A 27,461-nucleotide genomic window follows, 5' to 3' on the forward strand; every position below is an offset into this window, starting at 1 on the left:
ATCCCCAGGCCTTCGGTCGGTCTCAGCCCTGCCACGCGGCCGCCACCCTCCCTGCCGGCCGCCGGTCTCCTCACCGTCTAAGTGATGCTCACACCCCCAAATCTCAGGGGGTCTGCTCATGCTACAGCTGCCCCCACCTCAGCTGCCTGTCGGTCGGCCTGCGGCCACCTCTGCCCCACTAACCCCCAGTGACCGAACCGCCTTTCCGGAGCCTGTCCCTGGGGGGGGCCTCACCTGGGCTCTCAACCTTAGATCCCCTCAGGACTAGGAACCTCGAGGCCTCTCCTGCCCAGCCCCTCTCCACCACCTTTTCAGGAGTGGTGCCCTTTACTGCTTCCATCTCCTGATCCCAAATCCCCACCCACAGCTGCTGACAGTCTGGCCACCTGAGGGTCCTGCACTGAGAGCCCCTCCTCCTTCCAGAAGCACTGGCTGCCTCTCGGGCCTGCGGGGGAGCACCCTGGAGGACAGGGCCCCAAGTCCAGCCCCTCCAGATGCATCACAGTGGTCCAGCACCTCATGTCCATCAGTGCCTCCCCCACCCTGAGTCCAACCCAGCGCAGACCCTTCCATTCTACCCCAAACCCCTCCCTTCTTTCCATTTGCCCTTGGGCCCCAGCACTCTGTCCCACACAGCAGGTACCCTTCTGATGAAGTCTTGACTACTCCACTTGTGCTCCAACTCCTCCAGGCGCTTCCTGCAGCTCTTCAAACAGCCCCAAAACCTCTTCCCAGGTCTGCCAGGTACCGCGGGATCTGCGGGCTCCCACCACCCTGACCGATGGTCCCTCCATCCTGCACGTGGGCCGCCAGCTTCCCCTCCTTCAGCTAGTGTCCCCCTCCAACTTGCTCACACTTCAGGTCTGCATTGGAGTGTCAGCTTTTCCCAGACTTTTCCTGGAGTCCCAGGCTAGTCCTGCCCCATTCCCTGTGCCCACTGTCCCCTGCTCACCATCCCCCAGCACCTGGGGGTTTGGGGCCTCTCTCCTCCCTGACTCCCAGCATGTGACAGCTGCCTGGCCACGTTCACATTTTTCTCTTGACGAGCACGTTAATGCATAAGGGATGAGAATGTGAATGCCTGTGCTGGCTAATGGGACACCTGGATGCTGAGCTTATGGGGGTTTTCACTTATTTTCATTTTTTTTTCTACTGACACAAAACAAAAAAAGAACACAGATATCTTTAATAAGTCAGGAATTCCAGGGAGGAGGCCACACACCCTCCCTTCTTTCCTGCTCCTGGTTAGAGGCTCACAGCTGTTGCATAGGCCCAACCCCTCAGTTTCCTGCTGAGGGTCTCCCAGCCTGCGCCAGTGAAAAGGGCCCCTTGCCCCCACTCCCCCAGGTTCCCCCATGGCCCTCCCCGCCCATAGTGCAGCAAGACCAATCTCCTCAGATAGCCCCCTTCCCATTCTGGGATTACAGGCACACACACATAGGCAGACATGTGCGCAGATGCACACAGGGGCAATGCAGATGCACACGCATACACATGCACACAGGGGCAGTGTGGAGGGTGCCTGTAAGACCACCCCCAAGAAGGCCACCTGGAATGCCACATCCATGGGCCCTGCCCCACTGGCTCCATGCACAAGTGTGCACATTCACTGTATGGGGTCCTTCGCCAAAGCAGCCCCTCACTTCAGTGCAGGGACCCCCTCCATCCAGAGCCATCTAAGGGAGCTTGCAGCATGTGCCACCATGAGGCTGAATATGAAGCCACAGGAGAGAAGCCAGCCAGGTGGGGCTGGCGGGACAGACGCGAGCACCTCTTTTAACGTGTTCAGACTTTATTTTACGGTGATTGACACACACACAGACTGGAGTTAGTAATGTGACACACGGGTTTCCCTTCAGTCCCTGGGCCTCACAGCCCAGTTTTAGCTGTGGGAGTTGGGACTGCCACCCCACCAATACAAGGGAGAGTGGGGTGGGGGGTGGGGTGCGTTGGCATGAGATGCAATGTTTCAGTTTAAGGCATTTCTGGCTTCGCAGCCATCTCTGCCACCCCTGCACCCACCCTTTGGCCTTGGTCAGAAACCGGCCAGCCCCTGGTCATTCTTGGACAAGGGTAACCACCCCTCACATCAGAAGTGAAGTGAGGGCTTGCTGTGCAGCGTCCTCAGCTGCTCTCAGGCCAGGACAGGAAAGATGCCCGTGCCCCAGATAGCAAATAAAATCCATGCATCAAGAACTCTGGTTGGTGGTCAGGCCTGGACATCTGTCCTTGAGAGGGGGTGCTGGCTGCCCGGGCAAGCAGGCAATGGACGTCAACCATACCACACAGTGGTCCGCTCCCTCACGGGGTTCTTCGCGGGGCCTGAGGCATCAGGAAGGAAACACAGCCATGTCCAGGTGGATGGGTGGACAGGCAGGGCCAGCTGAGGGCCAGAGCCCCCGGAGCAGGCCTGGGCCGGGCCTCTGCTCTCCAGCACCCTGGGACTGGTGGGCGCAGCTTGGCAGGGGGGCCACAAAGTGGCCCCAACAGTAACGTCTTTACTTAGTCACAGTATTGGCACAGAGGGCCCAGCCAGGTTTAAGGTTACTCCTGGTGAGGATGGCCCACTCACGGAGCACGCGGGACAAGTACCGGCTCAGTCAGAGCTTGGCTTCCCGCTGTGCGGACACGGGCCTCGCCAGGTGCAGTATGGGTAATGTGTGTGTGGGGTCTGCCGATAGGCCAGAGAACACAAGGGCCCAGCACAAGTAGACGCAGGGAAGCACAGCACGAGGGGCTGGGACATGGTGGCCCGGGGTGGAGGGGCGTGTTCTGAGGCCGCCATCCGAGCCAAGCCCTCCATGTTGCCACGTCACCCTTGTGAGTCCTTCGGCACCGAATTGGTCTCTGCAGCTCACCTGCCTGTACAGGAGGGACGACGGGCCAGGAATCCCTCCGGCCAAAACACAGGCAAGAAAATCATATCAAAAAAGCAACAAGTTTACAAAAATAGAAAATAATTACAGCAGGGTGGGCGGCAGGCTGTGGCAGGCTCAAGGAGCAGAACAGGGCCGAAGCTCAGGCTTGGTGACGGCGTCCTCCAGCAGGTGCAGTGGCCGCCGCCCCACCACCACGTCCCGCAGGCAGCCCACGAAGCCTGTGCCATATGCCTTCGGCAGGGCCTGGCCCACAGGCAGTTTCTCCAGGCCTCCTGCAGGACACAGGAAAGGCCACCCGACGGTGACTCAGTGATGGGCAGGCCAGGTCACTGGCGGGCACAGTGACCCACCAGCACCTGAATGACAAGATGAGTTACCTGGAGCCTGTCAGTGCCAGGGGGTGGGGTCTGTCCATCAGAGATTCTGAGACCCTCCCCTAGTTTCCCCCCAACACACTCACCCAACCACAGGGCTCCGTCTGTGTCCAGCTGCGTGGCACCCAGTGGTGAAGAGCCAGTCACAGGGGCCTCATTGCCCACCTGAAGGGAACCTTCCCTCTGTTCCCTGGGGGTATGGGTGGGGCAAGGCCATCAGGTCTCCAGAGGGCCTACCCTGCCACCTCCAGGTCCTAAGCCCCAGGACCGCCACCAAGTATCACCCCTGGCAGCCAGGACGAGGTGGCACTGATCCTAAGAAGAGTACCTGGTGGCCAGGGCAGGGGGGTGTCATGTGGGTCAAGCTTTGCTTGAGGGGGCTCAGACCAGAGGGACATGTCCTCAACCAGTGGGTGAACAAGGGACTCTTTTCAGATCAGGGGTTCTCTGGCCCTAACTGCTGTGTCCTCTTGTCCCTCCTCCCCATTGGCTGTGACCTTGGGTCAGGCAGCTGTCCCTGCCCACCCCCGCCCGAGCCACCAGTGACCCAGCACGCCCTGGCTGGGCAAGTCCAGGCACCTCCCGCCACTATTCTTGGTGTGCCCCAGGCTCCTCGCTGACCTGTGCGCCCTGACCCGCAGCCAGCGGTCAGTGTTGACTTGCACAGTGGAGCGCAGCACCACGGGCTGGGAGCCCAGGTCATAGGTCAGCTGCAGGTGCCCATCCACGATGGCCAGTGCAATGTAGTCGGCCCGCTCTGTGGCCTTGCCGCTCCACAGCAACAGTCCCTGCGTGGCCTCGGTGCGTAGGCTCAGCTCGAAGTGGTTGCTCTGCAGCGCTTTCTCGCTGGTGGGCAGAGAGACGGTCAGGGGCTCCCAGAGGGTGGCTGGGTACAGGGTGGACAAGGTAGGGGGCCAAGAGCCACGACTGCAGAAGCCACAGGGACAGCCGATGCAACCGGTGGCAGCTGGGTGGGCAGGTGGACAGACACCAACAGTGGGACAGATGGCCCAGACGGATGGTGGGAGGTGGGACCGGACATAGGAGCAGAGGAGCGAGGTGGACAGACGGAGGGACAGCTCAGTAGAGATAATCAAAGACGGGAAGACAGCGGGCATTGGGGTGCCACGCGCTTACCTATGAAGGGCCCTGGAATCTGGAGCTTTGGGGCTTAGAAGCAGGAAGAGAGGGAGGCAGATGAGCACGGGGTAGACAGGCTGCAGGGCAGGGTGGGGAGAGACCCGCAGCAGCCGCCCCCACGTCCACCCACCACGGAACCCTGGCAATGACACACATGCAACACACCCAGGCCAGGTGCACAGTTCAAGAGGTGAGGCCTGGGGTGGCATGGAATGGAGACTGAGGGCTCCCTGCCCAGGAGAGGGCCCTGATGTCCCCACGCACATGTGAACGTTGCATGTATGCACACATGGATGCTCATGTGCATGTGCGGATGTGTGGTGCCTATGGTGAGGGGAATGGCTGCAGGGAGTAGATGGTGACGGGCCTTCAGCATGTATCCTGGGAGGGGGTGACACCCACTTCCAAGCTAGGAAATTGAGCCTCGTGCAGCACGAACAGCCCCCAGCCTCGTCCTCCTCCATGAGGGATGGGAGTTCCACCGGGGACTTGTTGGATGAGGAGCAGAGAATGGGGAGTGGCGTGAAGGTGGAGGTGGGGCCGAAGTGCTACTTACGCTGGGATCTCATTGGTCAGTTCGCTTGGAAACAAAGAGACAGAGACAGTGAGAAGGAAGGAGGATAGAGGAAGGCAGTGGGCAGGCGGAGTAGGTGGACGCTGGGCCTGCCTTTCCCAGCCACCAAGCAGAAGGCAGATGTGGAGCGTCCAGCGTCTCGACCTACATGGTGTGCAGCTAGGACCAGACGCACAGCAGAGGGCACAGGGGGCGCCCAGGCCTCGGGCGGCGCATTACCTCTCAGTCACGGCGTTGAGGTACTCGATGTAGGTCCGTCCATCAAAGGCCAGTGCGTCCAGGTCCCCTGCCGACTTCTCCATCAGTCCTGGAAGACAGTCAGGGTGAGGGATGGGCCGGGGGGTGCTCCAGCCCACGTAACTGCGGCCCTGCGCCCAAGGTGCTCACCTTTCTCACAGTGCAGCCCCAAGAAGCCCCCAGGACACAAGCACTCATAGGAGGCCTCCCGAGGGAGACAGGAGGCCCCGTTGAGGCAAGGGTGGCCTGAGGCCTGGGTACAAGGGTGGTCTGTAAAGGATGAGACGTCCACTGCCTGTACTATGTGCTCCTGGGTCAGCAGCTGGTGGCCTTTCAGAGAGACCTGGGGGAGGGAGGAATGAGAGCCACTGTCCAGCCTGTGTGGTCTTCCCTACTGTGACAGCCCCAGCCCCACCCCACGTACCAGCTGGATGGCACCATTGAAGCCAGAGGACACGGTGGCTGCCCGGGCCAGCTTGCTGAAGTCAGGAGCCCCCCCCACGTAAAGTGGCTCCTTCAGGTTGAGGACGGTGTGTGGCACCTGGGGGGGAAGTGCTGGGTGAGGGGCTGTGGGCAGGGATAGGCTACTGCGCCCTGCCCAGGGACCCACCTCTCACCCTCCAGCCTATCTAGGAGGCAGAGTTAATCACAGAGACTGCGTGATGTGGGGCTTAGTGGGGGTCAGGGGGGCTACTCTAGGGCCGGCGGTGGCAGAAGATGGATGAGCAGGATGAGCAGGGAAACCGGTACCTTTCGGGATTTCTGACATCCAAACAGCGGGGTGGGGGTTGCAGAGCAAGGCCAGAGAGCAGTGGGAGCAGAGGAGACAGACAGAGGCACAGGACAGACGGAGAGAAAAGATTTCGGTGAGAGCCGGTGTGGGGTGAGGCTGCCACGCCTCGCAGGAGGAGGAGGGAGGCCCACGGCCCAGGGACACTCACTGGGGACTCCCCCAGCACACGGGGCCCGTCGCCGACACGCATGGCACCCTTGCGGCCGTTCCGCTCCAGTGACACGCTGGTCCAGGTGCCCAGGGCCACTGGCTCCTTGTTCCTGGGGCAGGAGGGAGCACCATGAGTGCCACCGCCTGCCACCCAGCGTGTGAATGATGCCTCTGCATGTCCCCAGCCTTGCCCCCCGTCCACCCACACACGCACACCTGATGACGGCTGCCCCTTTGCCCAGGTCATAACGGAACTCCAGGTAGTGGTCATGCAGTGCCAGCGACACAAAGTCCCCCCTGCCATCCGTCTTCTGCCCGTTGTAGAGAAGCAGGCCGCTGGGGCCCCGGGCCAGGAACACCACCTCCAGCTCCATCTTCTCCCTGGGGTCATACAAGTCAGGTGGGGAGCATCCTGAGGCCAACGCGCTGGACGGGGGCTGGGGCTGCTGCCCGTCATCCACCCCTTCTGTCCCACTGACCCCAGGTCCCGTTCAAAAGTGTGCAGGCCTCTGAGCTCCAGGTAGGAGAAGCCGTTGAAGTCAGCCAGGAAGGGCCGGTGATCATTTCCTTCTGAGACTGGAGGACAAGAGAGGGGTCACACAGGCCCTTGGGGTCCCTTGCACCCCCCTTGCTCTGTGAGCCCAACACTAGCCTGACCCAACCCTAACCCCAGGCAGAATCTAAGCCTGAATGCATGACCCTCACCCTACCTCCTGCTCTGAGAGCCCAGTAGCCCCACCTGTTTCGCAGAGACTGCCGCCTTGTCCCAGGGGGCACTCACACTTGGCCTCACCCCCAGGCAACACGTGGCAGGGGGCTGCCCCATGGCAGGGGTTCGGCTGACAGGGGTTCTTCTCATCAGCACAGGTTGGGCCTGGAGGGAGACAGGATGAGGTCCCAGGAGGCTTGAGCCCCCACCCAGACACACAGGTACCCCCCAATCAGCACCCGGCCCAGGCCCCACTCTCACCGAAGCGGCCAGGTGGGCACTGACAGTGGAACATGCCAGCCTCCAGGGCCTGGCACGGGGCCCCACCGAGGCAGGGGCTGGGCAAGCAGGGGTGGTCCCCACACTCGCTCACATTTGAGCTTCTGGTCGTGGCCCCCTGCCAGCTGCTGAGCTCCAACCGCTGGTTGTTGATGTCCAGCAGACGGATGCAGCCCATGAGGCCAGCGCTGACAGAAGTCCGCTCAAGCACCCTGCCACCAGCACAAGGTCAGGGATCAGAGGCTAGAGCCATCCTCTCTCATAGCCAACTATGACACTGGCATCGCCAATCAGCCAGGATCAGGGGTCAGGGGTCAGAGCTTCTCCCCACCCCCTGCTTTGGTGCTCACAAATGGCCAGTCCCAAAAGCAGGACACAAGTAGGAGGTACGCTGAGGGTCAAGGGTTGGAACTGAGGTCAGTCCAGCCTCTCCTTGGGGATCAAACAGCAGCCTAGTCCCTGGGGATGCCACCCACAGATGGGACAGAATCAGGATCAGGGTCAAGAGTAGGGGTTGAGGTCAGGGTCAGAACCACTGTCCCTCCATCCCCTTTGTTATTCACAGGTATCTTGGGCTTCCTGGAAGCAGCCAACAAGTGTCAGAGCTCAGGACCAAGGTTAGGGGTCAGGGTTGCGGTCAGGACCTCCCCATCCCTTTGCGATGCTCACACGGAAGCCTGGTCCTCTGGGACGCCGCCCACAAAGAGGTCCGTGTCCAGGTTGAGGCCGTCAGTACCACTGGGGCTCTGGCCCAGGACAGGGGGCTCACCATCCACTGAGAGCGTACCTCGGCGCCAGTGCCTAGACAGCTCCAGACGATGCCACCGGCCGGGCTCCACGAGTACTGTGCTGGTCAGCACTGCGGGCCCCGAACCAGTGTCAAATCTGGATGGGTGGGGGCACGGGAGCAGGTGCTTAGGACGGCCAAAGCGAGCCAGGACAACTGCCCGGTCCTGCGGGTCCTCCCACCCCATCCCACCCACTCTGCCCACCAGTTACACCTGGCCTGGCCCTTCCTGGCCAGGCCCAGCCCCACCCCACCCCGCTGAGCTTCACCAGGCCCCACCCCCTACCTGAGTTGTACCCAGCCCTGCCCCCTCTTGGCCTTGGCCCCGCCCAGCCTCACTCCCTCACCCACCTGAGCTGCACGCGGCCCCCCAGTAGCGCGAGTGCCAGGAAGTCCTTGCCCCTCGCGTTGCCATTGTAGAGCAGCAGCCCATGGGGCTCTAGCGCGCGGAACTCGAGCGCCAAGCGCAGCGTGTGGTATGCGCGGAGAGTGGGGAAGGCCAGGAAGGAGCTGCCCCCAAAGGCCGGCACTGAAGGTTCCAGCGCTGTGACAGAGGGAGGGACCGACTGGAGGGGGCAGGCCCAGGCCTCAAGGGCTCTGCTTTCCAGCCTGTACCCCCACAACCCAGGCTCCCCGCCCCCACCATCCCCAGCTTGGGGGTGGGAGAGTCCAACCCGCCCCTCTCCCCAACTTCTCCCCACTTCATCCCAGCCCCTCCTTCCCTAGGTGGCTGGGCCCCGTCCGAAACCCTTGTCCCCATCAGCCTCCCTGTTCCTCTCCAGCATGGATGACCCTTACCCTTCTCACAGACCGTGCCCCCCCTGCCAGCTGGGCAGCTGCAGGTGAAGGCTCCACCTGAGTCCTGGTCCTGGCAGGTCCCCCCATGGAGGCAGGGTTGGGAGTCGCAGGGCCTCGGGAGCTGCTGGGTGCCTGGGGGCAGGGGCCAGCGTCCAGGCACACGACTGGGGGCAGTGGTTGGGGGCCGGCGTGTGGTGGGGGGAGCTGTGGTCCTGCTGATGGGCCGGCTTGTGTGAATGGGGTAGAGGGCCCGAGGGGTCACAGTGGAAGAAGCCACAGTAGTGGCTCTGACCATGGCCGCGGCAGGGGTGGCTCCTGTGGTGGCTCCCGTGAAGAAGGCAGGAAACCAGTCTGAGGGTAGGGGAACTGTCAGGGTCCTCAGGAGTCAGGGCACAGGAGGATGGGGGTGCGGGGTAGTAGTGGGGGGACAGGCCAGCGGTGGACAAGGCCAAACTAGTGCTCACCAAAATCCATGAAGCGCACATGCTCCTGTGGCGGCCGCCTCACCCCCAGGGACCGGCGCCTGGATGCCTGGATCTGCTGGAGCAGGGCCCGGCTCACGTCGGGTGCCCTGAAGGTCGTGGCTGGAGAGGAGGAGATTCTGAGCATAGTGGAGCCCCATGCAGCCCCCCCACCTCCTGGGAGGACAGGGTGGGCCGCTCACTGGGGTCAAAGTGCACATCCACAATGGCCCGGACTGAATTGCCAGGCCCCAAGTCCCGCAGGCGGACACTCCAGAAGTCCTTCTTAACATCTGAGTTCCGGAAGAGGTCCTCTAGCTGTGGGCGAGGAGTGGGTGAGAGCTCTGGGGCTGCCACCGGCCTTCTCTGGGTTTGTCCTCGGAGGTAGGCAGCTGGGGGGCTGCTGCCCTCCCCACATGCCACACTCACCGCACTCTCGATGCTCCTGGCCGTCTCCCCAAACAGCTCTGACTTGGGGTCGGCCATCTCGGGTGTGTAGAACAGCTCCTGACCCTCGACCCCCTCGAGCTCCAGCACACCCCGGAATGCCTTGGTGGCTGTGGGGGAGGGGGGAGTGAGGCCTTGCCTGGCACCCGCCCAGCCTCTGGGCTGGCCACTGGCATAGGCCCCAGCAACAAGCCACATGGGTGCAGACAGGTGGCAGTTAGTCAGATGGTCATGAGGTTAGTGGGGAGCCAAGGGCAGGGCTGGCATCAGTTACCAGGCAGACTCCTTGGAGCAGTGCCCCGGGCTGGCTTGCAACGGGAAAGACAGGTTAGCTGCAGGGTCCTAGACACCCACACGTGTGCGTGAGTATGCCGAATCTCCACAACCACGCACATGTATGTACGAAACACCACCACACCCAGGTGCCCACCTGCTGGGCAGGCCTGCTTCCTGGGAGGAGACAGCATTCCTGGCCCGTCCAGGCCCTGCTCACGCTCCACCCAGCCCCGGCCACCCACTCACCAGGACAGCTGGAGCCCTCAGCATCCAGCAAGGGCGTCTTGCCATCCGAGCAGCAGCCCAGAGGTGAGTTGTAGCAGGAAGCCCTCTCGATGGGTTGCCCAGGGGTCACAGCGCTGCTGCCCTCAGGGGGCTCAAGTCCTGGGGAGGTAGAGTGTGAGCCTGGCCCCAGATGCACCCCTCCTGGGCCCTGCGCCCCATGCCCTGGGCCCGTGCTCACCCCCTGAGCCAGCCCCACTGGCCTCCATGTCCCCACTCAGCTCCTCGTCGCCACTCCCATCAGCACTGCCAGATTCAGCAAAGGCAGACGTGGCGAGGCTGGATGCTGCGGGGGGCGCCGTGGGGGGTGCAGTCAGCACGGGCCTCCGGGTGGCCCGGGGGATGCTGGCAGTGGTCCAAGGTTGTGACGAGGGGCGGGGGGTGGGCCGGCTGCGGGCAGTGCTGCTGGGAGCTGGAGGGAGGGCGCTGGGTAGGGGCAGCCGTGCCTCACTCAAGTTGCTTGCTGACATGGCCACAGACACAGATGTGGGGTGGGCACCGGGAGCCACAGGCTCTGTGAGGAGAGGAGAGTCAGGGTGGGCTCAGGCCTTCCTAGTCAGTCCTGGGGGTGGGGCGGGCCTCACCCTGGCACGGGCCGAGGCTCTGGATAGAGATGTCCAGGCCTTGGCGGCAGGCGATGGTCCTCAGCTGACACTCGTTGCCATAGGTGACTCCATCCGACCCACAGACCTAGGGCACAGGGCAAGGATGCTGGGGGCGTCCCTCCCCACCCTCCCCACTCTCCATACACCTCACTTCTCACCTTAGTAGCATTGGCCCCTGGACAGGTGGGTGTTGGGCACACGCAGTGGGCGGAGCCAGCCTCCTCCACGCAGGACGCCCCAAACTCACAGCGCATCTCAGCACAGGTCTTTGGTGCCAAGGAATCTGGGCACAGACATGGGTGACCCCACTGGATCAGGAGGCCTGGCCCCCATGACAGCCTTGCCCCCAGCACAGGGAGCCCCCGTCAGCAACAGGCCTGGCCCTTACCTGTCTCACAGCCAGCAGGGCCCAGGGCACGGCCGTCTGGACACTGCCCGCACTTGGGTCCAGCCACCCCCGGCTTACAGGAGCATAGCCCGGTCATCTGCTCACAGTCGTCCCGCACAGCACCCCAGGGGTCACAACTGCAGGCTGAGGGGACGGGGGGTGGGGGGAGGCACACGCTGAGGTCTGTGCCCAGTTTCCCCACTGGCCCCAGAGCCTGGCCCAGTCCTGCCAGGTGTGGGCCAGACCAGGGCCTGAGTAAGGGCTTGTCAAGGTTATCAGTGACAGGATAGACAAATGGGAGTGCTCAGCTGGGGACCGACCGTGGGTTTGGTCACTCACGGGTGCAGCCACTTCGGCCATCAGTGACGATGCCACGGAAGTTCCAGAAGCCAGGCTCACAGCGGTCACACTTGAGGCCTCCTACACCTGGGCGGCAGGAGCACTGGCCTGTGGCCGGCTCACAGGTGCCACTGTAGGAGCCATGTGCATTGCACTGGCACAAGCCTGCAAGTGCAGAGCAAGACAGGGTCACTACAGCCGCAAAGCTCTGCCTGGCTGTGGGTCAGGGTCAGGCTCAGGTACTCACTGGGGCAGCCAGCAAGGCCCACACCCCGGGCAGCAGTGATGTTATCCTGGCAGCAGCCGTACGGGGTCTGGGTGCAGTGCAGGGGAACCGCAGGTGGTACTGGGGCCAAGGTGGGGCCTGCAGAGAGGGGCGGGGGTTCAAAACCCTCCCTGGGTCTGGCCATTCCACCTCGCCTACCCAGCCATTGCCGTCAGTCCTACTGATGCTGCAGCTCGCACTGGGGCTGTGAGCCTGGGGCTCAGGTCACAGCCAAGGGTCCCACACCACATATAGGAACATGCCTGGACACGCAGGAGCAGGCACACACAGAACACGTAAAGATCATGGACACGCAGCCCTGTGCAGAGTACAGCCAGAGCCACACATGCCCAGATTAGTGTCTCTGCAAACTGGCACACACACACACACACACACACACACACGCGAAGACGTGTGGGTACACACATTTACACACATTCCTCTAGAACCACACACATTCACACACACCCATGCAGACATGCGTGTGCACACATGCACAAGTGCACACGCAGGCACTCGTGCCTGTATGAAGGTACAATAAACGTGCCACGGACTGGGTCACCACCGTCTCCCCGTGGGAGGAAGTGCCCGAGGGTGGGCCTCACTGACTCACTACTGCTTCCCTGGAGCACAGTAGGTACAACATGCACACCCGCTGAGTGACAGCAACACACGAGTCCACCCAGCCTGGCGCACAGGAGGTCCACACTGCTGACAGCGACACACAAGTCCACATACTGCATATGTTCACACCCATGATGCCCACAAGCCTCACACCTCCGTGCACACACAGGAAACAGGCTGCCACACAAGGCACCTGACACCCTGCGCCCGCTTACCTCGGCAGGCTCCCTGAGCTGCCACGTACAGCTCCACCCGTGCCTCACATCGGGCCTTCTTCAGCTCGCACTCTGTGCCATAGGTGACCCCGTCTGAGCCGCACACCTGGCAGGGGAGAGGGGGTCAGTGTGGGCCGTGGTCCCTTCCCCACCACCGCCCAGAGCCAGAGGAGGGCAGGGCCTCACCGGACTCCTCAGGACACCCTGGCAGCTGAAATCGCACACACACGGCCCGTCCTCAGAGTCCTCGTCCCAGACGCCGCCATGTTGCCGACACAGCTCCTGCTCACACTCACTGTCCTCTCCAGACCCAGAGCCCCCTGAGCCGCACTCAGCTGTGGGAAGGGGGCCGGCTCACCCGAGGGGTCCTAGGCCAAGCTGGCGCCCAGCGGACCACACCACTCGCCCCGAGCCTACCCTGCTCACAGGGCCCCGCCCGGGCCTCCTCGATTTGTGTCTGTTGCTGGCAGGCAGCCTCACGTAGCTCGCATGCACTGCGGTAGGTGACACCGTCGCTGCCGCACACAGGGCCAGGTGGGGGGCGCTCACACCGGGGACAGACACACTGCCCCGCCACGCACAGCGCCCCAAAGGCACACACTGTGTCTCCACAGGTGTCTACAGAGGGTGGAGTCAGGCCAGGGTCAGCGGACACCAGCTGGGGACATACGGGACCACAGCACCCCCACACCCACAGCCCCACTCACGGCAAGGTCCAGCTGAGGCCACGTGCAGGCTGATCTGGTGTGTGCAGGCGTGGACATGCAGCTCACACTCGCTGGCATACGTGTGCCCATCAGAGCCGCACACGGGCTGGGCCAAGGCCACGCACTCAGAGGGGCATACACAGCGTCCAGTCTCAGCCTCGCACAGGGCTCCAAAGCGGCACTGCCCACAGCGGTCTGGGGAGGAGGCTCCATCACCACGGTACTGGGACCCACCCCCCAGTAAACCCACTTGCCCACCACTGACCACAGGGTCCTCTGCGAGCCACCCGGATCTCCTGCCCAAGGGCACAGGCTGTGGCCTCCAGTTCGCAAGTGCTGCCATACGTGACACCATCGCTGCCACACACAGGATCATAGATTCCTGAGCACGTCTGCTGGCACACACACTCAGCTTTCCCGTTCTTCACAGCACACATTGCCCCAAACGGGCACTGCACCCCAACGCAGGGGGACCGAGGCTGGTCTGGGGAGAACATGGTCCCTCAGTGGCCCCACCTCCCCTAGGCTTAAGCACAAAGCCCCAGTTCCACGCAGCAGAGCCTTTCCCAGGGTTGGGATGGTGGACGAAGAGTGGACCAGAAGGGCCAGACGCACAGGACACAGGAGAGAAAGGGACAGATACATGACAGACGTGCATAGGGACACAGACCCAGACGGCCCCAGACCCCTGCATGAGTGTGGTGTGGGACTGCCTACAGTGAGTTGTATGAGGGCCAGGCTTGCCCAGCCCACCCAGGCCACTAACCCCTGACCACCAGCAGCCCTGGGACCCGTATGCATGCGCAGGGGGCTCTCTCTGTGGGTAGGAAGAATCTGCAACCCAGAGTCACACCCAGGGCCGCGTGGGGGAGGAGGTGTCTGTCCACTTGCTCTGAGGACCACAAGGCCAGGCAGCAGCGAGCCACCCCCCCTGCCGCGCTGGGGGCAGACCTCGGGCTGCGGGGCTCCTGACGGGAGGCGCAGTACCTCATCCTGCCAGTAGGTCAGGCTGGAAGACACAAGAGGCGGAGCCGAGAGGGAGGGAAGGACAGAGGAGAGGAGACAGACAGACCAGAAAGACGGACAGACCGACTGACAGAGTTGGAAGTGGGCAGGACACACAGCCCCCACCCTCTGCTGGCCAAAGCACGACTGAGACTCTGCCTCTACGGGGACCCAGAGGGCTGCAGGGAGCCTGCGCAAGGACCCCCCCTCTGCCTCACTTCCCCCAGGCGCTCCAGGCACCTCCTGATAGCCTCCACCACCCCAGAGCCACTGACAGACAACGGCCCTGCCAAGCCTCCCCAGAGTGACCCCAGCAGGAGCATGACTCGGGATGAAGATGGCATGTGATGATAGGTGGCCGGGACCAATGCAGGACCAGCCTGCTCCAGGCATGGACCACACACACAGTGCTCACCACACGGGCCCTGGTGCTTGGCAGGAATGGCACGCTGTTGCTGACACTCGGCCTGCTGGCGCCAGCAGTCATTGTCGTACGTGTGCCCATCGTGGGCACACACGGGTCTATAGGCCCCGTCACAGGTGATGCGGTCACAGGAGCAGCGGGGGCGGCCTCCGCGGGACAGGCACACAGCACTGAACCTGCACTGGTCTGGGCACTGGTCTGGGGGCGGCAAGAACATCAGGCCAGAGTGCCATGCCAGTCCCAACCCTGGGACATGGGCACAGGGGGTCGTGAGGGGGGACCGGAGAGGCATGCAGGGCAGGGTGGGCAAAGGCAGGGTGGGGCCTTCCCCCAGGAGCCGCGTACCTGTAGGCTGACACCGGCCAGAGCGCAGTTTCTGGACCAGAAGGCCGCGGGCAGCCCCTGTGCGGCTCATGATACAGTCGTTGTCGTAGGTGACCCCATCATCCCCGCACACGGGCGCCTGCCGGGGACTGCAGCTCTCTGGCCCGAGGAACATCTCTGGGCGCCGAGTGCGCGGGTTCACGCGGCAGAGGCGGCTCGGGGCATTGAGGGTGCCTCGGCAGGGATCTGGAGGGCGAAAAGGCGGAGGTCTGGGCGCCGCTCGCAAACAGAGGTCACGCTGCATGCGCGGGGCAGAGCTCACCACAAGGGCCTTCGAACTTCTTGAAGATGTTCTCCTGGCGCGAGCAGGCGTGGCGCAGCAGCTGGCACTCGCTGGGGTAGTCGGCGCCGTCACTGCCGCACACCGGGCCCTGGGGGGCGCCCTGGCAGTTTGCAGGACACAGGCACGAGGCTGTCTGTCTGTCCGCGGAGGGAGCACAGGTGCTGCCGAAGCCGCAGGTCACGTTGGAGCAGGGGTCCCGGGACCCTGTGGGCGGGGCGGGGGGGGTCACACGAGCCGCCCCTCCCCCCTGTGCTGCCAGCCCCGCCCCCGGCCGCAGCACTCACCGCAGGGCCCGCGGCTGAGCAGGCGGATGCGCCGCTGCTGGCTGCACTGCGCCCGCAGCAGCTCGCACTCGTTGCTGTAGGTGGAGGCGTCCGAGCCGCACACGGGCGCCACCACGCGGGGGCAGGCGCGCTTCCTGCACACGCAGGCGGCTCGGCCCGGGTTGTCGGCACTGGGCTCGCACACGGCGCCAAAGCCACACAGCATTCCTCGGCACGCTGGGGTGGGACGGGGAGGGGAGGTCTGAGCCCACAGTCATCTGTGCATACCCGTTCCAGACGTTGCAGTGCACACGGTTCGTTCATGGAACTCCCGTCATGGCCACGGACACAGGGGACACAGGCTCGAGGCTGCTCACGGGGGCTGGCCCTCCCCTCTCAAACCCTGCCCACCGCAGGGCGCCCCACCAGCCACGCCTTTCCTCATGGTGGAAGCTTGGGCCCCTAGCCTTGATAAAGATGAGCTGGGGCTTTAAGGAAACACGCTGAAGGGGGCTATGGGAGGAGCTGGGCTCATGGAAGTTCACGGAGAACCCTACGGAAGGACTCTGTGGTTCCAAGTTCCTTTATAACTCAACTCTGTGGTTCTAACTTTTTTTCCAATAGAACTATTGTTCCAACTTCCCTTTTCCCTGTCTTAAATACCCTCCGTCTTGGTACGAAGGCCAGAATGTGCACGTGGCTTGCCATGTCTGCATGCACTGGGTTGCAACCCTCTTCCCCTGAAAAAATTATTTTGGGTGATGAAATACCTAGTCAATATTTTTAAAATGACAACCCCAACTGTGGGGGGACATCTCCTGACCCATCTCACTGGAACCCCCCCACAGATCACAGGTCATCCTGTCACAGGTCATCGCTGCCTCAGTTTTGCTTAGGGGCCCACTCCCACATGACAATCAAAGGCCCTCACCTCACAGGTGAGCTCTCCTGCCCAGCCCTGGCCCCACAGTGTCCACCACCACACCTGATCCCTGTCACTTCCCCATGGACCAGCTCCTCTGCCTTCTTGGGAAGGCTTGAGATCACACAGCTGGGGAGGGGGGGAAGCCTGTGCCCCACCCTATGGCTCAGGCCAGGAACCCAGTGCCCCCACCCCATCTTCCCACATCTTAATCTCTGCTTCCCTGGAAGCCACCCACCCCTCGGGCCTGTCCCCAAATGCACCCTGCTTCTGCCCACCCTCACTCTCCACACCCTCAAGCCACCCTCACCCCCCCATCCCCGGCCCACACTCCGTGTGGCTCTCCCTCTTCTGAGACTCCTGGTTTCCAGCCCTCCCAGGCCTCCCCAGCCTTGCTGGCATTTCTCCCTGGGCCCCTCGGGCACCCACACACCTCATCCTCCTCACATCGGTAAATGTCCTCACCGCCTCACACTCAACTGTCACCTTTTCAAGGAGACCCAGCATAGGGGCTCCACAGACCTGTCATTTCTTTCTTTAAATATTTCAGTTCTTAACTTTGCAGTTGAGAGCTGCGTGTGCCCAGCACACATCCTATCACTGAATCTGCATCAGCCCAGGGACGTGGCCACTGCTGAGGGAACATGGTCCCACTGAGTACAGGAATGAAGATGGCAAGTTGTCAAGGAGAGCCCCTCCTGTGTTCAGGGTCAGGGAGGGGGCAGGCTGACTTTTCAGGACCCCCGCCCAGGACTGCATGCTCACGGGTGGGCGTGCCCATTATTGGCTACTGCTGTCTGGATCTAATAAAAGTTTAATTAGGTTCAATTATCATTAATAAGTTATGGGGGCTGGGGCCAGCTCCCCCCCCCATCACCTTCCAGGAAGACTCAGGAAGTAGGGTGGAAGGAAGTACCCTCCATTCTGAGGAGGGCAGGGAGCACAGAGAGCTGGAGCTAGCTGTTACTGTGGCAACAGCCCACCCCAGGCTCCTAAGTGTCTGCCTGGCCATCCCGACCCCCATCCCTACCACACACAGGCTGACTGAGCAAGAGCCTAGAACCAGCATGGACACCCCAGCCTTAAGTCACTACAAACCACCTATGCTCCCCTTTTGCCACCACAGGCCTGTACTCCCCCACCTCACATCCCTCATCAGATCCTGCCCCGAGGTCTGCATTCCGCGGCCATGCCTCAGTTATCTCTTTCTGTGGAAAGGGACAATGAGGCCTAGCTCGCAGGGTTCTGTGGGTTAAAGAGGCCAGTCTGCAAACTCTTGCAGGGTTCACAGCACGCAGCTATGTGGCGTCAGCTACCATGAAATCTCACCTCAGCCGCCCCTCTGCCCTGGCTCTAACCAAACTCCCACCTTGCCCACTGTGATCCCTCTTCTCTTTTGTCTTCCTTGGTCTCCCTTCTCTCCCTCGCACATTTGGCCCTCTCTCACCAAGGTCCCCGGGACCCCCAGGCCCAAACCACTAGCACTTGCTGATGTCTAGCCTGCTGTCCTTTCTGGCTTCAACTGGACCAAGATCTTCCTTAGGGTCATGAACCCCATTGCCAAGGACCTGGTCACCTCATTGTACCTTAGGCTCCTTGGCCAGCTGCTGCATCTATACCCTTGGGCTCAGGCCTCTTTCCCTCTGGTCACTTTGGTCCAGCCAGACCCCTGCCAAGGTCCCAACCCCTTAGGCAAGGACACCTACTCCTGGATGACCAGCGTATCACCCACCCGGCAAGACGTGCTCATTCCTCCACAGCCCAGGGATCTGCTTTGTCCCTCAAGACAGAGACCTGGGGAGGAACGTGACAAGCAAAGCTGGGCACTGGGGTGGGTGTATGACAATAGCCTGGAAAGCAAGGGGCCGGGGCAGAAGACCACAGGCCTCAGAGACAGGTGCCTTGGGACCACCAACTAAACTAGAGGTGGCTGAGGGCCGAGGAGGGGCCAGGGTGCCTCTGGGGGCCCTCGATCTGAGGCCCCAGCACTGACTCCCACCCTGAGTGACAGTTCCTGAGGGGTAGTGTCCCAGTTCCCAGGGCAGCTGTGGCACTCGGTGATTTCATTCAGGCAAAGCTGAAGTTTGGAGCATAATGGGCCTGTCCCCTGTCCAGGCTGAAACAGCCTCTCCCAGGCCACGCTCAGGCTCAGGCTGTTAGGCAAGGTGAGGGCTGCTCCATTCACACCGCTGCTCCCCCACAGGATGAGGGGGCCATAAACACTCAAGATGAGTTTCCTAATTAGACATGCAATGCACACCAGCAGAGACGGCATGTAGACAGGTGCAATCGCACATACACACATGTGCACATACACACATATCCACATGTGGAGGCACAGCTCACCGTAACAGCCATGCCCTGTGTGCTAGGCACACCTATTAGCTCTTGATCATCATGCAAACTGCCCCTCGTAAGCGCAGCTGTGCTGCGTGCCCGATGGGGCACCTCTGGGGCTCTGCCATGCCTGCCCCAGCTCGACCTCCTGCAGGAGCTTCCCCCTAGCCACTCAGCTTCCCAGTCTCGCTCCCCACATGCCCAAGGCGCCTCACAATGTGCGATGCTGGAGGTGGCACTGGCTTTTTATAGCCACCGCTGGAGCAGGTATATTTAACTCCCCTCTAGCTTTCGGGTGAGTTGGTGGATGCAGTGGACATCCCGAGCCCTGCCAGTGGCCACAAACATGTGGTGTGTGTGTGCCTGGAAGGGATGACAATGGCCCTGGCGTGTAGCTGTCCCCGAGTGTGCAATGGGATCCGAGTGTGGGTATGGAGCCCTCTGTGGAGGGTCAGTGTTTGTATGAAGGAAAGGGGACACAGCGGCCTGTCAGGTTTCAGGAGAAGAGGCTAAGGACGGTGGGTGAGGGGAGAATGTCCCACTGAGACCAATCTGTAAATCCAGATGGCCCCAGTCCTCTTACCCACAGCCGGTGGGAGACATAGCCTCCCACCCAGTGCAGACCTGCCTCCTCCCACGGCCCAGCTCAAGTACGGACAGCCCTCTATACATGACTATGTGAGCCTGGGCACACACCCACCCAGCAGGAGCCTAGATATTGAGAGCAAACCTGGGAGCCCCCCCCCCCCAAAGGGACCCCAGGCTGCCCCAGCAGCACTAACAGTTCCTTCTTCCCCTTTCACATTAGCTTGTTCACACACCCGCAGGCCCTCAAGGAGGCTGGACCCCACTCACACAGGGGGTCAACAAGGCCAATCCCAGTCTGCTCAACCCCAGGGACAGGCCCTCCAATCCCTCCTTGGACAGCTGCCGTTGGTCCTGCTGAGACCCCCACCCCTTTGCACACATTGTCGGACCCATCTCACAACTTATGGGATCCAGGACTTACTCCCAATTTTGCGGCCAAGGAGGCTGAAGCCCAAAGAAGTCAGGGCCACAATCGTATGCGATGGCTGGCAGCCAGGACACTGCCAGGCCCAGGGACTCCAGACCCTATGCTCCCTCTGCTATCCACCACTGTGGACTCCCCAGAAAGGAAGCCAGGCTCCCTCATCCAGCCTCCTCCCTGCTCCAGACACACCTAACATGTGTGGTGTACACACCCGAAAAATGGTCCCTGACTCTCCAGAGTGCCACTGCCCCTTCAGGCACAAACTCCCAAGCTCAGCCTGTCACCGATGCCTGCACTCACCATCCAGAGGTGTTGGGGGTGCTGGTGTGAAGTGAGTCCCAGGTTTGTCTGGAAAAAAAAATCAACAAGTTAGGCCCCTCTGAGCATGTCCTTCCATAGCCTGTCACTTTGCCCAGCCGGGAGGGGTCACCCCTGCCTGACCACATCCCTTCTCCGGCCCCACCCTGAGCCCTGAGGATGGGCAGAGGCCTGAGGATAAAAAAAAGCACAGGCCTTTGCTTTTCTCTGCCCCTCCAGCTGCACTGTCATAGCCTGACACCTGTCAGGTGGGGCCCCAGCGGCAGGTGTGGGCAGCCACCCATTTCCCTAGAAGAGCCCAGTCCCTAACTCTGTCCAAGTCCCCACTCCCAAAGAAAGTTGTTTCTGCAGCTCAGGACGAGGTCTAGCCTCCCGTGAACCCATGGACAGGCTTCCAGGGGCCCAGAGAATGGCCAATCCTGTCCCCAAAAGATGCAGGTGGCCCATCTGAGCTGCATCCCAGCTCATGGCCTCTCTGTGACTGCCTGTCCCCCAATCCTTGGCGGCTGAAGTAGGGGAAGCTCAGCCAGCAGAGGCAGGGGCACTTGGGCCTGGCCCAGGGTGGCCACGCCCGCAGCCACATACAGTTGTTGAGGAAGAGCAGTAAGGCGAAGCCCAGCGTGGACGTGGCCAGCAGGATCAGGCAGACGTTGCAGGGGATCATGAAATACCGCACCAGCAGGGAGACCCCACGCTGCTGCCGGGGGTCCCGCTCCAGCAGCAGTGGAGGCATGGCCCCAGGCTCCTCAGCCTCCACTCTCTCAGGGTGTGGGGTCCTCACAGGGTGCCCTTAGGTCTCTCCGGGGCTACTCCCCCCATTTTGGAACCCCGAGACAGCTGACCACAGCTATGTTCTCAAAGTTCAGCTGCAGTCACAGGCCGTGGGTGCCAAGCCCCATCCATAACCTCCAGGCTCATGCTGGGAGGTGTGCAGAATTCTCAGGAGCAGAAATCCTAAATATGGGCTCAAAGGGAGGCGGAGCAGGAACTGGGGGCCAGCGGCCACTCCCGCTGTCCACAACCTGTCCAGGCGTCCCGACTTGAGCCCCTGGCGCCAACAGCTCTCTGCAGGGCTCTGGCGAGCTCAGTCTTCCTGGAACCGCTGGGAGCTCCGCAGCCTGGCTACACTGGAGAGGCTGGTCCGAGGGGACCAGCGGCGGGCCGTCCCTCACTGGGGACTCGGTAGGGAGGCGCGGCGGGGCGAGCGCGCGGAGGGTCCCGGCTTCTCCAGTCCCTGGCAGAGGCGGGGGCGGCGATGGCAGCTGGAGCAGCGCACGCGTCAGAAGGGAGAGAATAAAGAGCCGGCCAGGGAAGCGCCGCGCCTCGGCTTCGGCTCCCGGCTCGGGCAGCAGCGCCGGCTCCCCTCGCCCTCTCCTGGGCTGAGGCGGTGAGTGAGGGGCGAGGGGCGCCGCGGAGGGAGGGCGGGGAGCAGAGACAAAGGAAGACGCCTCCAGGGACCCCCGGCGTCCGCGGGGAGTCGCGGTTCGCGGCGCAGGAGAGATCGGGCGGATGGGGACAGAGGGCGGCGGCACAAAAGGGAACGCAGGGGCAGGCGCGGGCAGCGGCAGAGTCTGGGGGCGCTGGGAGGACAGGGGCTGGGGAGTGGGCAGGAGGTGGGACCAGGGGCTGGGAAAGGAACCGGGGCTTGGGCAGGGGCGGGTGAGGGGAGAGTAGGAGCTGCGGCTGAAGAGGAGGCAGGTGCTGGGGGGCAGTGCTGGGGTGAAGGGGGTGAGAGTGGGGCGGAGACAGGGATTGGCAGGGGTAGGAGCTGGGGCTGCAGCTGGGTCCCCTCCCACTCCCACCCGGATGGGCTGTGCTGTGCTGGGCTGTGCTGTACGTGAGGGTTTGGGTCCCCGCAGCAGGGCTCGGGCCTGCACTAGGGACCCGGTTCTGGGCGGCTGTCTGCGTGTCACCGTGTGCGCCTGTGCGTGTCTTCGCTTCTGCTTGCCCCACCCTGGCAGTGTGTGTTTCTGTGTGTGTGTGTGTGGGGGGGGTCCCAGCTACATACACACAAGTGATAAGCGGGCAGTCAAATACCGAAGATGAGGGTGGCATGATGGGCCCACCCCTCCCTAAGAATGGACAGCAACACCTCAAACCACCCAACTCTCTTCCCGGCGGTGGCGGTGAGAGGAACACGCAAATAAGTTCCATGTAAATGTGTTATGCAAATAGTCGCAGGACTCCCGCCGTGGTCCCCCGAGCCAGGAGCGCCCCCCAGGGGCCGCCCCAGGAACCTCGGGGTCGTGACGTCACAGCAGGGCCGGGAGCGTAGTCAGAACGCTCCACATCCGCCCCCTGAGGATACTCCTTCCCCAGCCCTACCCGGGACCGTCAGGTCCACAGCTCCCTTTGGGGGTGCCCTGTCCCGTCCCTCCCTCTGCGGCAAGGCCATAAGTGACCATCTCTATAACCAACACATTCCCTCCACCGCCTACAGTCCTGTAGGAGGGACCCCTAAGTGGTCCCCTCCATCCTGGACCTGGTCACAGGCCCTGCTCCCCCCTCGACGATCTCCACCACCTGCCCCTCCTAGAGTCCGCCATCCCTTTCTGGGGAGGGAGAAAGGTAGCACAGCCTTCAGGGCATGAGGGACCCTGGTCTCACGGGGGTCAGTTCCCTCCAATGGCTGCTGACTAACTTCCCACCCCAGCTGAACAAACGTTAATTGCACCTCCCTCCACCACACCCCCACACTCAGTCACACACTCACACACCCTGAACTCAGGCCTGGGGATGGGTATTTGTGTTTGCTCTGTGAGAAGGTCCGCTTTCAGCCAAACTGCTATTGCCATGGCCACCAGTGCCACCCCTGGTCACTCTTAGGCCTAATCTTGGCCCACCTTGGGAAAGCACTGTGCACACCCACCTCCCTGGAGCCCTCCTCCCCCCCAGATTTGGGGTTCTTCTGCCCTGGCCCAGACCCTTCCTGGTGCCACCCCAACTCTGCCCATTGGTAGTGGCACAACCCTAGGGCATCAACAGCCATCTCTGTGCCTCAATTGAACCCTCCCCAAGGTCCACCCTACCAGGTATCCAGCTGCCTCACAAACATAGCCCTGATCACTCTCTTCTGGTCAGGTGGGCTCCTCCACACACACACACACACACACACACACACACACACCCAACCTTCCAGAGCCTGGCAGCCACCTGCCAGCCAGCGCCCAGTTCTGCCAGGTCCATCTCCCTTCACCCTTTTCAGTCCCTCGGCCATGCACACTAGTGCCACATTCCACACTGGGTCAGTCCTCCCATCAGGGTCCCCCATCACCCACATCCGAGGTTTTCAATCCTCTTGGAGCCCTAGAACCTGAAGTTTTAACGAAACCTTGCAAGAGAAGCCAATAAACAAAGTGGTTCCCCCACCCCACACAACGATGCCCCCAGAGAAGCAATCCATCAAGCCACCTGGAGACACTGGCCCCTGGCTGCCTCACCCTCTTCTCAGGGGAGCCTCCCATCCCCCTCAGCTCAATGGACCTTGGCACTGCCCACACCACACTGATAGTGCCTGTGGCTCCCGGGGCACCGCCCTGGACTGGGAGCACCCAGGGCAGGGTTTGACTTTTTATCTCAGGGCCTGGCTTGACAGAGCCCAGACGGTTTTCACTTCCCATTTACTCCTCACTGCAGCCCCCAAGACTACAATCTGCGTCCCTTGGTTCAGAGAGGGCCCCTCTGACAGTACCAGGGGTGAAAGCCCAGGTGTGCCCGGTGCCTACTGACACACATACACACAGTCTGCTGCTGCCACTGCAATGGAGGAATGTCATGGGGGTGGGGCGCTCTGCAGGAACCAGGGTGTGGGAAGGGTAAGTCTAGGGCTCAGTGGAGTCCCGTGTAGGGTCTGGCAGGGGAGGCCTCTTCCACGCAGAAACCCCAGGATCTGCCCACAAGTGGGCTGGTCTTCAGATGCTCACGTGGTGGGGTGCCTGGCCAACCCAACCAATACTGGGGTGGGGCTTAGAGCCTGCAGGCAGGGCCTGGAAGGGGAACGGGGCGGCAGCCTGGTCCCTCCCAGCTCCAGTCTGAGTCGGAGCCCCCCACGGGGGCTGGCTGCCTTCAGGGAGACAAAGGGCCATTGAGGCCCCAGACCCAGCCTCCAGGAGGGGAACTCGGGCTACCAGAGCTATTTCGGGATCATCCGACTCAAAGTCACTCAGCCCTGACCAACCCAGGCAGGCTTATGCCCTAGGGGCGAACAGAGGATACTGTGATCCAGGAATTAGCCCCCCCCCCCCCCCCCCCCCCCCCCCCCCGTCTCTGGGCTTACACACATTACCATGCAACTGCACACACGTGTACACACATTCAGTCCTCCAGGTGTCACGCAAGCAGACACGCACATACACCCACTCACTCAAGTTTGCACAGGTACTGAGTCACACACACAGCTGTTTGCATACACACTGGGCATCTCACACACTCATCTTCATGCAACACAAGGCTTGTTCCTCACCCACACAACACACGTACACACATGTGCACACACACAGGCTCTGGTTGGACACCTCCAGGTGCGTCTCTAGCCCTGAGGTCAGGGAATGGCATCTGGACAGTCCAGCCCACTGGCAACCTGCTGGCCCCTTTCTCATGCAGATGACCCCTGGCTCACTCCGTTGGGATTGGGGCCCAGCTCCTTCCGAAAGGAAGGGGTGGGGGCAGGGCACCGCACATGCGCACACGCACCTCTACTGCTGAGGCCTCACCCAGCCTGCGCCATCTCCACGAGCTCGGCACGGAGCAGTGGATCGCTGGCTGCCGGCCGCCCAGAGTCACAGGTGTCTGGCAGCCTCGGTGGGGGAAGGGAAACAGACTGGGCAGAGCAACCCTTTCCCCAAACCCCTGGCCTCCTGTCTCAGGCTGCAGCAGTCCCCTCCCCCTCGGCCTTAGCAGACAATGGGCGTTTCACAGCGGGATGTCGCTGCTGAATCACAGCCAGCCTCTGGGAAGGAGGTGGCATCCAGCCCAGGCCCCAGATCACAGCCTCAGGTGAGGGCAGGAAGTGCCCATGTTTGGCTCCAGGGGCTGTGTACCCACCCACACTTCCACCAGTTAGCCCACACTGTGGGTAGTGGGATTAAATGAGTTTTTGGGAAGGGGCTCAGCAGGCCTGGCTCTCAGAGCTGCGTGCTGCAAAAGCAGCTGCGCACACCTCTCTCACTCATTACTCAGCATCACTCTTTGTTCATCTTCGCCCAGAGCCCCTCCCTCCCTCTCTGACCTGGGCTAAATTCTGAAGGTGTGTCCGGAGTCAGATGAGCTCTCCGCCCTCAGGGAGGTAACACTATGGCAAAGGGTGCACTAGGTTGGAGGGTCTGAGGGGTGACATCCACAGAGAGCTGAATGATGGGGAGAGGAGTCTGCACATATCTGGAGGAAGAGCCCCCAGACAGAGGCAGCGACAAAGGCCCAGGTGAGAACAAGCTGAGGAGGCTGCAGGCGGCCAGGAGGAGCCAGTGGGCAGATCTCAGGACTGGGGAGCAGGGGGAGGGAGCTGGACACTTGCCAGGACACCTGTCGCAGCCACTAGGGGGAGCCAGCTAAACGGAGGAGTGGGACAGAAGGCACCTCGAGGAAAGAAAGGAATGGGAAGCTGATCCATGCCTTCTGTCCCTCCTCTCCAGGACAGCCCCAAGCCCACCTCTTCCAGCCATCTCCAGGAGGAAAGAGAAAGCTGGGGGAGCCAGGGTGGTGCCCAGGTGTGGTCATTGCCTGGTGAGTGGGGAGGCCCTGTGTTCCTGCTGAGGAGACTGTGTGGAGCTGGGCACCACGGAGGGGCGGGGGGGTGATTGGGGGATCCAGAACCAAAGTCTGATGTCAGGATGAAAAGCAGGGGCAGACAGACACTGGCATAGGGAAAAAAGGAGCAGAAAGACAGAGACCAGAGAGAAGAGAGCTGCAGGGATGGAGACACGCGCAGGACAGAGAATATGGAGGCAGCTAGGTGCGGGGAGCCTGTCGCCGGGGGAGAGCAGCAGCAAAGGTGCCAGGTGCCTGCCAGTTGTCAGGTGGGAAGGCACCACTCAGGAAGATTCGCTCTCCCAACCAGGGGGTTATGGCAGCTGACAGTGGTCTTCCAGCCCCCTCCCCCAGCACAGGGACCACCTGCTGCTCCTCGTACCCAACCAACCTCACATGCTGTCTTTTCCGTCCAGAATGCCCTTCCTGTGCCTTCCCCCTCAACACACAGCACACACCTGGCCTCCTTGGGAACCACCCCAAGCCTTAGCTCGGCCCTTCCGGTGGCCCTGTGAGGGTCTGCTGCTGGGCGGTGAAGGGACATGTAAGTGAGGAGGGAACCCATGAATGAATCTTATGAGTGGACCTCAGGGCCTCCCCCTCCAGGAAAAGAGGGCCCACATTCCCTCCCCACTGGCGGATCAGAACGGGCCCCAGTCAAGCCAGATGTGCACTGGAGCCTCCCACCTGTGGGCACAGGGGCAGGTGCCCACAGCCACACCAGGCTGCCTGCTCCCAGTGCCCTGTGCCGGCGACTGAAGGGGGCTGAGGGGAGGAGCCAAAAAGGCTCAGGCCTACCTGAGTCCAGTGACAGACCACCCCCTCCTGAATGGCCTGGCCTGACTCCCCAAGTGCTCTGCCACCCCCAGAGACCAGCACCAGAGTGTCAGACTAGCACATGAGAGGACAGTGAACCCAAGTGGCCTTCAGGAACTTTCTCCTGTCCTCTACACAGCCCTTTTATCTCCAGCACTGAGGTCACTTCCAGAGGCAGGGCCTGCAGGAGGAGGTGCCCACCCTTTACCAGGCACAGGGGTCACAGCTGGACACTGGGGCAGCAGGCAGGACAACCAACAGCAAGCAAGGCCAGGACCCACAGAGGACAGAGGCTGGAGCCCTGTCCCAAGTCCCCTGACAAGCAAAGGTCACCCTTTACTAGCCTGTTGTCAGAGCACCTGCAGGGCCCCAGCCCTCGCTGAACCCAGGCAAGGCACAGGGCCACCAGATGGGGCTCTGACCAGATGCCTCATGTGCACAGATCAGTATATCTGAGGCTGCTACCTGTACACGTACACTCACACGTAAACTCACATGTACACATGCGCGCGTGTGCGCACACACACACACAAACCACAAAGCTGGAAACAGTGCACTGAGGACAGAGCGCCCCCTCTCCACTCTCCAGCCTGGCCTCTGCTCCATGGGGGGGGGGGAGGGGC

General features: G+C 62.0%; 1 protein-coding gene across 11 annotated transcripts in view; it reads right to left on the reverse strand.

The window, feature by feature from the left end:
* Nucleotides 1–1,774: 1,774 nt before the first annotated feature.
* AGRN (agrin) overlaps nucleotides 1,775–27,461 on the reverse strand; it is a 33,948-nt gene continuing 8,261 nt past the window's right edge. Inside the window, exons 1-38 of one of the 11 annotated variants that reach the window (XM_074334348.1) lie at nucleotides 24,970–25,982; nucleotides 20,260–20,307; nucleotides 15,710–15,925; nucleotides 15,405–15,629; nucleotides 15,104–15,328; nucleotides 14,750–14,956; nucleotides 13,595–13,813; nucleotides 13,330–13,524; nucleotides 13,040–13,240; nucleotides 12,809–12,957; nucleotides 12,623–12,728; nucleotides 11,766–11,882; nucleotides 11,519–11,683; nucleotides 11,180–11,323; nucleotides 10,950–11,074; nucleotides 10,771–10,876; nucleotides 10,368–10,700; nucleotides 10,151–10,288; nucleotides 9,611–9,738; nucleotides 9,385–9,499; nucleotides 9,185–9,304; nucleotides 8,721–9,071; nucleotides 8,274–8,466; nucleotides 7,805–8,020; nucleotides 7,118–7,347; nucleotides 6,887–7,021; nucleotides 6,627–6,723; nucleotides 6,364–6,528; nucleotides 6,146–6,257; nucleotides 5,955–5,966; nucleotides 5,629–5,745; nucleotides 5,355–5,547; nucleotides 5,187–5,274; nucleotides 4,950–4,973; nucleotides 4,391–4,423; nucleotides 3,875–4,099; nucleotides 3,340–3,443; nucleotides 1,775–3,151 (exon numbers count right to left, since the gene is read on the reverse strand). In XM_074334348.1, the coding sequence (XP_074190449.1) occupies nucleotides 2,994–3,151; nucleotides 3,340–3,443; nucleotides 3,875–4,099; nucleotides 4,391–4,423; nucleotides 4,950–4,973; nucleotides 5,187–5,274; nucleotides 5,355–5,547; nucleotides 5,629–5,745; nucleotides 5,955–5,966; nucleotides 6,146–6,257; nucleotides 6,364–6,528; nucleotides 6,627–6,723; nucleotides 6,887–7,021; nucleotides 7,118–7,347; nucleotides 7,805–8,020; nucleotides 8,274–8,466; nucleotides 8,721–9,071; nucleotides 9,185–9,304; nucleotides 9,385–9,499; nucleotides 9,611–9,738; nucleotides 10,151–10,288; nucleotides 10,368–10,700; nucleotides 10,771–10,876; nucleotides 10,950–11,074; nucleotides 11,180–11,323; nucleotides 11,519–11,683; nucleotides 11,766–11,882; nucleotides 12,623–12,728; nucleotides 12,809–12,957; nucleotides 13,040–13,240; nucleotides 13,330–13,524; nucleotides 13,595–13,813; nucleotides 14,750–14,956; nucleotides 15,104–15,328; nucleotides 15,405–15,629; nucleotides 15,710–15,914 (5,676 nt within the window). In that variant the 5' untranslated portion in view covers nucleotides 15,915–15,925; nucleotides 20,260–20,307; nucleotides 24,970–25,982 and the 3' untranslated portion in view covers nucleotides 1,775–2,993. Of the gene's footprint in view, nucleotides 3,152–3,339; nucleotides 3,444–3,874; nucleotides 4,100–4,390; nucleotides 4,424–4,949; nucleotides 4,974–5,186; nucleotides 5,275–5,354; nucleotides 5,548–5,628; nucleotides 5,746–5,954; nucleotides 5,967–6,145; nucleotides 6,258–6,363; nucleotides 6,529–6,626; nucleotides 6,724–6,886; nucleotides 7,022–7,117; nucleotides 7,348–7,804; nucleotides 8,021–8,273; nucleotides 8,467–8,720; nucleotides 9,072–9,184; nucleotides 9,305–9,384; nucleotides 9,500–9,610; nucleotides 9,739–10,150; nucleotides 10,289–10,367; nucleotides 10,701–10,770; nucleotides 10,877–10,949; nucleotides 11,075–11,179; nucleotides 11,324–11,518; nucleotides 11,684–11,765; nucleotides 11,883–12,622; nucleotides 12,729–12,808; nucleotides 12,958–13,039; nucleotides 13,241–13,329; nucleotides 13,525–13,594; nucleotides 13,814–14,749; nucleotides 14,957–15,103; nucleotides 15,329–15,404; nucleotides 15,630–15,709; nucleotides 15,926–20,259; nucleotides 20,308–20,862; nucleotides 21,129–24,969; nucleotides 25,983–27,461 lie in introns of those variants that run through there. The other 10 variants (XM_019712100.2, XM_074334347.1, XM_019712097.2 and 7 more) reach the window with 10 other exon arrangements.

The sequence above is a fragment of the Rhinolophus sinicus genome, linkage group LG06 (genome assembly GCF_036562045.2).
Source record: "Rhinolophus sinicus isolate RSC01 linkage group LG06, ASM3656204v1, whole genome shotgun sequence".
NCBI classification, from domain to species: domain Eukaryota; kingdom Metazoa; phylum Chordata; class Mammalia; order Chiroptera; family Rhinolophidae; genus Rhinolophus; species Rhinolophus sinicus.